The 10245-nt window shown below is 49.5% G+C and overlaps 2 protein-coding genes across 2 annotated transcripts; one reads left to right on the forward strand and one right to left on the reverse strand.

Moving 5' to 3' along the window:
• Positions 1 to 418: 418 nt before the first annotated feature.
• LACBIDRAFT_294566 (uncharacterized protein) lies at positions 419 to 6258 on the forward strand (the record flags this gene model as incomplete). The annotated part of the gene is made up of 16 exons (XM_001882057.1): positions 419 to 532; positions 672 to 729; positions 875 to 953; positions 1013 to 1025; positions 1079 to 1169; positions 1264 to 1418; positions 1452 to 1616; positions 1874 to 1963; positions 2253 to 2672; positions 2877 to 2891; positions 3268 to 3385; positions 3590 to 3641; positions 3723 to 3984; positions 4126 to 4300; positions 4342 to 5014; positions 5267 to 6258. The coding sequence occupies 16 exons, from the start codon at positions 419 to 421 to the stop codon at positions 5604 to 5606; spliced, it is 2820 nt and encodes a 939-aa protein (XP_001882092.1). The 3' UTR covers positions 5607 to 6258.
• A 175-nt stretch (positions 6259 to 6433) lies between these two features.
• LACBIDRAFT_328152 (uncharacterized protein) lies at positions 6434 to 7887 on the reverse strand (the record flags this gene model as incomplete). Its single annotated transcript, XM_001882189.1, has 7 exons — positions 6434 to 6453; positions 6505 to 6516; positions 6572 to 6619; positions 6645 to 6773; positions 6829 to 7290; positions 7343 to 7708; positions 7767 to 7887. The coding sequence occupies 7 exons, from the start codon at positions 7885 to 7887 to the stop codon at positions 6434 to 6436; spliced, it is 1158 nt and encodes a 385-aa protein (XP_001882224.1).
• Between the last annotated feature and the right edge of the window lie 2358 nt (positions 7888 to 10245).

A 10245-nucleotide genomic window follows, 5' to 3' on the forward strand; every position in this document is an offset into this window, starting at 1 on the left:
TCAAGCAGATTCGGAGGACTATAAGGAGATGCTCTCTGCCATCGCAACCGTTGGCCGGCACAACAGGCTTCTCAGCTGGAGGGGTTGTTTCTTCTCAATGACGGCGTAAGCTCGTGAAATCTCCTCGTTCTTCTCCCTAGAGTCCTTACCATCGTCGTCTAGAACATTTCCCGCTTCGTTCGCATAGCTCCTTCCACCAGCTATCCAGATCGAAGATGATGGCACCTTTCATGTTCAACGTCCCAACGATTCTTATGAACTTGCGCGAGTTTGTCAAGTCCTATTGAAAGTCAATCAACTTGCGTACTCGAATCTTTTCTACCTTCACTGACCCTGCAACAGGACATCGAGATCGTCATTTCTCCAATCGAAGGTTGATCGCCTACTGACATCGAGGACATCAAGAACATCACTTCAAATGTACCTACCATACCAGGGTTCACCGCCTTTCTTGCCGATCTTTTCAACGACTTTTCGGCAGGGCGTCGTCCCCAGTTACTACTACGATGAAGTTGAGGAGAAAACAGCCATCGTGTGTACTTCCGCGACTTTTGAAGGGAAACGAGGCTAGCTCTTTTCGACGTATGTACCCCCTTCGTTTTTAGCTCTCCGGGTACCGATAGACTTGACACAGAGTTACACCTCAAACACGTCTTCGACGTTACCGTTAGATGCCCTCCGTGTTGCTGTTCGGCCCCACGCCTGGTTTGAGGAAATTCATCTATCGGGGTGAGTTACTGATTAGTCTGATCCTACCGAACACGTACTAACCTCTAAGACAGCGAGAGTTGGGTAGGCCGCTTGCATCGCTCAAGCGTGGACTTCCTCTTATTAACATCATGGGGGATGGGACATTGGACGCTCAGCTGCATAGTACGCTTGCAAGAACACGGGGAAAACGACCCAAACTTGACCATTGGGCTGGTTGCTGTCACGGGTCCCGAACGGCTTACGTAAGGATCGCGCCTCCCTTTGACGATCTCTTCTTTGTCTTGTTTTCCCTTTTATACAGCTATTATTTCAAAGTACGTCCTTTCTATCTCTCCCCACTGTTCCACCACCCATTTCATATCCACAGAACGATTGCCTTCCCGCCATGCCATCGGCGGTAGCTTGCCTCGGTTTCATCCTTCTGTTCACCATCATCTTCTTCATCAACTCTCTCTTCTGTGCGTTCATCTATGTTACGGGTCGGTATATCTACGACAGATTATACCCTGAAACCCGCCGGACTGCCAACGATGACGAAGGCGTAACGAAAAGTCACAAAGGCTTCATTGACCGCCCGACGCTACACGACAGTCTACTTGATCGTGGACACCATACGCTCCAGGATCAAAGGCAACACCTCAGCAGTACCCAAAATGTTGAGAAAGTTCTTTATTGAGATCTCGGACTCGGACATGGATGTTCCTTTGGTAAGTCCTTTCACACTGATTCTGCCTTTCAAGGGTATTCAACATGTCACAACGCAGGGGAGCGGAGGGACATTACTTAACACCCAAAATGCATCTGCTCAACATGGGATTTCCGTTGGGCTTAAGACTCCCCCGGATTCTCACATGGATCGTAGTGCTCAATCTCCAAGGGAACCCTGGGATCCTGGATTTCAAAGAGTAACTGCACCTTCGGTTCCCGGTTCCCGACCGTGCATGGGATAACCTGCTCGTTGCTCCCAACCTCTGATAGAACCTTGTGAAGGCAGCCAGCAACCTTTTTGGAGTTGGAAACCCCCTGTTTTTGATCGCGGCCCCCCACCTTTAATCACCCCTCCAGATTGCGGTCTTCTCCATACGACACCGGCTCGTCACCTAGGTATAGTCACCCCCCTTTCATCACCTTTCATGACTGACGCTGAAGACGTGCTTTCAAGCTTATCGCCGTCGCCCATTTGGAAGTTGGACGACGACCTCTGAAGATGACGATGACGATGATTATGATGACCAAGACTACATCGACGACGGTGAGACCGACAACTCAGATTCTATTTGGGAACCCCGTTCTTCAGTTAGAGCTTTCACATTGTCTTTTTGATCTCGCATTTTCTGACAAGGGCTACAGAAGAAACGGAAGTCTCCACTCAAAAAGACCCTACTCACTTGCCTTCCGGGTCCCTCTGCATCTGAGCCAAAGCTACCTATTGTTCGTTGTAATGGGCAGTCAACGTTGGAGAACCCCAATCCCGCGGTTACATCTGGTCAGATTCCTTCTTTTCCTCCGTCTGGTGCTTTTGCTAATGTATTCTCATTCAGACTCTCATGTCCACCCTACTCCGAGTTCTCAGCGCAGGTCACCCGTTCCAGCAGCTGTCGACAAAGCACAAGTATATAAAGCATACTCGGTTCTTACTATCACCATGCGCTATTCCAAGATCCGGAACAAAGACGTCCATGTCCGATTCTTCACTTCCTCCGACGGCGCCTCTCATATACACTCACCACCTTCGAAAACCCCGTGTTGGACTTTTGAGCCTGAGGATTTGTATCTACATTGGTAAGGACCATCTAATGTCAACGTGTGGATCTGGGAGCGGCGAGACAGGTGGTACCTGGCGTCCGATCCAAGCAGGGTATTCGCACCCTCGCCTGCCAGGGCATCAGTTCCAAGTGCTGAAGAGCGCTAGACCGACGTGGATTATGAGGTTGACATGGCAGAAAAGGTATCGGCGTGGTGTGAGTTTCTCTTGGTTACTATCACGTTTTGCGAAATATTGACGAAGTTTCCAGTTCAGCGAGTGTGTAACTCGGTCGGCTTGAACCTTTCGAACATTCTTTTTGTTTTCGTTCTTTTCTCATTGACCTCTCCGATGCTACTTCACGAAACACCATTGGCTACCCTCAAATCATCTTGTATATTACGGTACAACATATATGCAGTCAAGTATAATTCACGTAGGTATCATTGTGCAAGTCAACTCCTAACGTTAGCCCCGACGACTCGCCACTACAGAGTCTGAGAATGTCGACTGTTGCGCGTAACGACTCGCAAGTCGAGAATCGAGCCTTGGCAGTGACATCACTATATTTTCGACATCCACGCCATCCACCTCTTCATTCCCCGCCAGTTCACTCACCAAAGAGTCAAAGACACTTCCATGATCATCCCCAAACGTAACCCTCATCAAACGCACACCCCTACGCCATAAAAACGACATCCACAGGCATCGTTTCCCCCTTCTCCTCTTCATCGTACCACCAAGTCCATGGTACCACACTCACACAGCACCACTATCTCCCATCTACGCCATCTCCAACTTGAAGTGGTCAGGTGTCCCCGACGAAGTTCCAGCTTCCTAGCATAGGTATGGTAGGAGCTTGGAACGTAGGTCTTTGCCAGTGCCCCCTTCGAGGTCTCCGTCTTCCTTCACACACGTCTGGGAATGGGGGTAAAGATGAAGAGCACGATACGCCGCCCATGCGTCAAAGCGCTGATACCCTTCCTTCGTCTACCATACCCACCCTCGAGTGACCAGAAGACCCCAAAATGGTCACCAACACACCTATCTGCCTACATCTCCTCCACTCTCCGCAGAGATGGGGCTGGGGAGGTTCCGGACCAATTGACGCGTGATACCACTGCGTTCGTCAAGGGGAAACAGATAATGGGGAAAACTTTGTTCTGAACGAGGGTGATTTTGACAGGTACGTGTTCTACCTTTCCTTGGTTTTTCTCTTTCAATGTTTTTATTTCTGCCCAGTGCTAATAGTCGATTTGAATCAAAGGTTTGAACTATTCAAAATCCACCGTCCTGTCAAAAATATCCTTCGACGCCGAATATGGGGGTTCGAGTCGGGCCAAAACTTCCCTGTTCATTGTCTACAACACAACTATTTCTCTCCCAACTCTATTAGCATTGATGTGGAGAGGAGGAGCAGGAACATCAGCTTCGATTCTACCTCAAATAGCAATGGAGGTGTAACGGCTTCTCTTGAATGGTCTTCAAGCGCAGAGGACGGCAATGACGATCAGGAAAGGAGGAAGGAGGTCGAGTTGAACGAATAAGAATCAACGAAACCAAATCCGACCAAAGACCAACGACATTCCGCATCCTATTCGCATCCATCCAAATACTCTTCAACCGTCGCGTGGGGCAGTCCATGGTTTATTTTCGTTCTCTGCTCCTAGCCCTGGTGCTGGTCGTGGTCCGAGTACCAATATGAGGAAAGAGCCGGATGCACGGACAGAAGGAGAAGAAAGGATAAAGTCGCCCCACCCAGCTCGTCTCCTGTTTTACCCACACCCATACTTACGCCTGTACATCCCGGCTCTGGCTCGCACTCCCATTGGTACTGCCTACGGGGTCTGCGTTCGTTTCTACTGTGTCACCGTTTCCTGCGACAGGCACGGATTCGCCATCCGTTTCTACGCATTCTGGGTCGCCATTCGCTTCCACACTCCTCAAGCTTACTTCCCAAATAGATTTCAGAGCTTTAGGCATGCGCCCTCCGTTCGCTCAAGCCCCAATTGAAACAGCAGGACTTGAGGAGCTTGGATACTGCCATGCGCTTCTACCTCTATCTCCAACAGAATCCTCAAGTTCCGTGCCCCCCATTTTAATCCTGCTGGGCGTAGGCGGTCCAGGCCAACAACTCGCGCGTCCCTTTCCTCCTCCGCCACATAAGGGACAACTTCTCGTAGACCACCCTCTTTCCAGCGCGGATGTGGGTGGAGAATGGAAGCGGGCGGGCATTGCAACGACGGCGACCGATTCTGGGTTTGTTATAGATCATCCTAGGCCACAGCCTGGGGTTGGAGTTGAGGGGTTGGTTGGGTATTATGATCCAGGAGGAGGGGGAGCGTCATCACCAGACCCAGACCTATTACCAGAACCAGAAACAGAAATGGAAGGAGGGAACGACACCGCTCCATCCCAATCATCCGAAGGTGGGGACGAGGATTCGAGCATGGCGGACCTTCTGCTCCTCTATCACCACTCTCCTGCTGCACGCCCTATCCCTATAACGGGAGCCGAGGCGTGTGAGTTGGAGTTGGGTGAGACTGTTAAGCGTGCTGGGTCTGCTGGTGTTGGTGGGAGTACAAGTGGAAGTGGAGTTGTTAGGACAGGGAGGGGGAGGAAAGTTCGTGTGAGGGTTGGTGGTGGTGAGGGGGGTCAATCTATTGAGGAGAAATATGAAGACGAAGGGAAGGGGCAAGGGAAGGGGAGTGCGGAAAGGAAGGGGAGCACGAAAGGCGAAGAAGAGAAACCGAACGCGAACGAGGGGGAAAAGGAAGATGCAGGAGAGGAGAGGAAACCGAACTTGTAAAGCGTATTCGATCTTGACCCACCACGAGCATCATCGGCCTTAGGGTTCGGAGATGCTTCAGCTCTGGATTTGGGCCCACACGCAACAGAACACGCCCTCCTTGCAACGCTCACAACCCGCCAACAAGCCCTAGACCAACGTGAGCTTGGATTGGCGGCTAGACAGGAGAGGATTGAGGGAATGGAGGAGAGGGTTGGGGAGGTGCAGAGGGGTGTTGGGTATCGTGAGGATGTGGTTGGGCGACGTGGGGAGGTGATTGAAAGGAGGGAGGAAGAGGTAGAGCAGAGGGAGATGGTGGTTGAAAGGAGGAAGATGTCCGAGGGAGGGAGAACGGGCACTTGATCAGAGAGGTTCTGAGCTTGGAGAACGTTCTAAACGGGTTCAAGAGCTCGAGGAAACGCGTGATGCTCGAATTGGTGCTCCCAACGCGTCCACTATGTCGAATTCATGGCCCATCACTGTTCTTCGGTCCGTTGTCGTTCACGTATTGGGCGACAAGATGTCTTCCTTCTTCTTTTCCTTCTTTAACACAAGTCCTTCCACCTCCTCCAACCCAAACTCTTCCACCACCACCACCACCACCACCACCACCACCCCTCAGAGAAGACCCAGACGCGACTGGGAAGCCCGACGCGATCTATACCTATCGACAGGCGGACGCGGGAGCTACCTCGTGCTCGTTGGGATTGGCGTGTGTGCCATTCTGTTGAAGGTGCTTGTGAGGAGGTTGACTGGGTTTGGGATTTGGAGTTGGTTGAGGAGGGGGAGGAGGTAGCGTTGACTAAATTTGAGGGCGGGAGATGCTTTACAGTCTTATGACTTTTATGATCTTTACGACTTTTTTCACGATCTCTTTTTGATTGACGCTGACGAGGAATTGAATAAATGTACGCGCGCGTATGCGAGCGTTTTTAGTTTTTGTTCGTGTATATCTCTTACTTATACCTTATGTATCGCTTGAATCTTTGAATAGGACTGAATGTTTGATAGCGTCAACCGTCAGCCATTACAGTTTGCGCGATGTCTGCTTGGTTTTTCATAACCAGTTCCTCATTTCTTGTGTCACATATATACAACAGATCTACGGTACTGGTACATGGACCCCTTCTGAGCCTAAATCCTGACATATTTCCATTCCGAAAGCATACACTCTCTCCAATGTTCACCAATCAGATAAATTGAACATAATCTAGCAAACGGTGGATATCAAATACTCCGACAGAGGGACGAGACTACTTACTCGACATCACAACTACCGAAGAAAATCAATAACCACCTAGTGACCCAAAGGTAAATTGGAGACTCACAGCCTTTTTCACCCTTGGAATTAATCACCATGTATCCTGAATGAGTCTCTGTTCCGACAAAGCGTCAACAAACTGGTGACGAAACAGAAAAGGAAAGAAATACCCCAGTCGAGGAAGTAAAATTTGGAGACACTAACTCCATCCGTGTAAACGATCTCATCTTTGGTTGTTGATAGCCAAGCGGAATCATATTTATCATAGTCTGCGGCGGGATACTATAGAATGAGAATCGGATTATCTCAGAAACTGTCACTCACCGAAAGTAGAAGTTAACTGAGCGCGTTTCATGAACTTTGAATCTGGTCCATCTGAAAAAGCACGGTTTGTTGCCGCGGTGTCTAGTGGATATCTGCCGAGAACTTTACCTGATGTAGGCTTAGCCTTTTGATCCGCTGCTGTATTGGCGGTTGCATTGACAAGGGCTACGGGATCGCCTTCATCACCACCAGGATAATTGTCACCTTGGAAGGATATGACGTCGGTGTCGCTCATGGCGGCATCACTAGTCATGTCTTGGAAGAGTTCCATGTCCTTGTAGAGTGCATGACCCGGCGTGACCAGGCCTTCAACTTTTGCGATATGTGCTTTCAAAGACCCAGCAGTATGAGGGGGAGCGACGAAGAGGGTGTTGATGCGTCCTAACGAAATATCGCTTTTGTCAAAGGACGTCTTTGCCTTTTCGTCTCCATCTCCTTCTGATGAATAAAGGCGATAGTACACTGCAAAGCTAATAAGTGCATTATTTAGATAGGAGACGTCGCCAAGACGTACCGTAGTGGATGTCAGTGTCATCAGAGCATTCCGGGAGCTTCTCCGACAGCGTAATGTTCTTGGTCCTCTTCTCCGACTCGACAACCAGCACAATCGGATCTTGTTCAGATAGGCCTGGTCCAGAAGGAGCAAAAAGAGAGAGGCGCGCAGAGTTTTCCATCGGTGCTGGGCTTGAGAGCGGTGTGAAAAGAAGGGCTTTGTCGGGCTCAGAGAGGCCCTCAAATTTGCACAGGGAGCGCCTGATGGACGCCACCGTGTGAGGAGGGGCAAAAGACTTCGTTGGAATGCGACCAATGAAACGGTCGTTATCGTAGAGGGGGCGATTTGATTCGAATGCACCGAGTTTGGTGTATAGACGGTAATATACTGCACACGTAAATTAGGCCATCCAAGCCAGCAGTAGACCTTTCGGGATAGGGCGCACCATAGCTAGGACCCGTCCTTTTCGTTGACTTTCCTCCTTTCGCTGCTGAATCTGTATCCCCTTTGCCGTCCGAAGAGGCTGTGGAACTGGACGTATGATCATGACCGGGCAGAGGAGACATAGCTGCTTCCAACCAGCACCTATTGAAACGTCAGCAAGATGGGTGGTTGAAGGAAAGAGTCTGAGTTATTGGACATGCCTTCATCGATCATCATCCACGAGGCATTGGCGCTTATGCTGTCACCTCGCTGCCAGACCAAAGATGTTCTAAATTTGAACGAGTAGCTGCGCCTTTACTCCATCCAGCGCATGAACTGGCCTTTCAAGTTCCTAACTTCCAGGATGGAAAAGTATCGGAGCCCAAGTTCCTGAGAATCCACGATTAGAGTATATGTGAGAGAGGCAGCAATAGAGGTTGACGATACAGTTCTGACGGTGCGCTGGGAGGAAGAGTGTTTGTCGGAGTTTTCTAAGTTCGGTCACAATTGGTCACAATTTGTTGTGCGCGTCACAATTTGGATTGCCGTCATAAGTCAGTGTGACTACAGAGTTTTTACAGCTGAAAGCAGAACGATAGGCCATGCCAGATCGACGCATACATAGGGCGGACTCTCAACTTTTACTATGGTACTAGCGTGACATCAATTCGGAGGTTGAAATTTAACACGTTGTGAGAACTCAGCGGCCCCAGCCATCACGTCGCTTCGAAAATTTGGGAGTCCGCCCTGAGCATGTGTCGATCTGCCGTGNCCTATCGTTCTGCTTTCAGCTGTAATTACAATTGTCATTACAATGCCGGTTGCAACGAATATTGGAACCACATTCCAACTCCGCGATAAGATTGCAACGATAACAATACGTGATAACGGGCTACCAAAAGTATTAGTACTGTCCTGTGTTTTTATAGTCCCTTATTGTATTCGCTTTTGTAGTTACGGTTAATTCATTAGTCTTCTTATTGTAGTGTTTCTGTTATTCTTGTTATTGTAGGGTTTATTGGTATTGTAGTGTTCCTAGTAGTTTGTATTTTGTAGTTAGTAATTATTGCGCTGTGTGGGATTTGAACTTATGACTTACTGATTGTTATTATTTGAAACCTTTCTTACCTTGTCCATAGTAACCACTAGGTTATTGCTTTGATATATAGACAAGCCCTTCGGTTCAACTTGACAGAATGGCTGCTGGTTCCCACCAGTCCCAATGCGTCGCCACAGGCCCACCACGATTTCTTCCCTTTCCCCCTTGCCAAGAGGCCCCACTTCATTGTCAGGCCTTTCCTCACTCAATCCCAGTCCTTCGACCACCACATCTGCACTTCTCCCTCAACTATTCTTTGGATCGGACCAAAGTTGAGCTCGATCTGCAACAGGTACATCACGTACTCATGGGAGACTAACGGATTGCTCTGGTCTAACACCAGCTTGTACATGCACCTTATGGACGACTTTGATTTGACTGCCATTCTCCCCATCGAGATCCGTACCGACATACCAAGAGGACCGAATCGGCGCTGCCCGCGGAATCAAGAGCGTTGAGGGAAACCGATACCCTGACATGGGCGGATGCTGCGTGTTTCGGTTTTTATCGGAGTAGGCCCCAAAATGTGCTTGTAAGTCTTTCTTTTACTCTGGCATTATCTTGCCATTGGGCCTCTAATTGTAGGTGCTTTCTTCGTGTTACGACACCACTCACGATGCGGGTTGTGTCACCTGGCATGTACTGGATGTCAACCACTGGCCTTCCCTCGGATGCATCGATTAGTGTTTTGCGAACGCCTGTTTATGAGTCATTCATTCATCATACAGACCATGCCCATTCCAAAAACAGATGGGGGACAGAAAAGCACGTTTGAAGAGATCGGGACCGGGTAGACGGGGAACCTAATGAGGGTGTCAGAGGCGAGGAAAGTGTTGTCTTATTTCTTGCCGAGTTTCTTGACACAGGCGACATTGTCGCCACCTTATGTATCCTCTGTTCCCTGGTTTTTGTCGCTTTTGTTTAGACTCACTGTACTGTATGTCTTCACCCTTTTGACAAAAATGAAACACCCATTCCAACAAAATACTGACGAAACACGATGCACACGAAAAAGTAGCTACATACCAATATCACAATGTGTCAATGAAGAAACAGTCTGCCTCAAACTCGACGTCCGCTCCTGCGATTTGCTGCCAATTTGCTGCAGGCACTGCCACTGCCATCTCCGCTGCAGCAGGCACTCCCACCGCCATCTCCGTTGCAGCAGGCACTGCTGCTGCCACCATCTCCATTGCAGCTGTCACTGTTGCCGATCCCTTCACAGGTGCCCGTGCCTTCTTCCCCTTCTTAGTGTTAGCAGGTCGTGCCACCTCTTGAACAATGGGTTGTGAGGGTCCAGCCGTCATGGATTGAGGCTGATGTGACATTGAACCTGCGGTGTTGATAGTTGAGTCAGCACGGGGCTCTGCATGATGTTAACGTATGAGGATCTCAGTCAGAC

The sequence above is a fragment of the Laccaria bicolor genome, genomic scaffold, assembly GCF_000143565.1.
Source record: "Laccaria bicolor S238N-H82 LACBIscaffold_15 genomic scaffold, whole genome shotgun sequence".
Lineage (NCBI taxonomy): Eukaryota > Fungi > Basidiomycota > Agaricomycetes > Agaricales > Hydnangiaceae > Laccaria > Laccaria bicolor.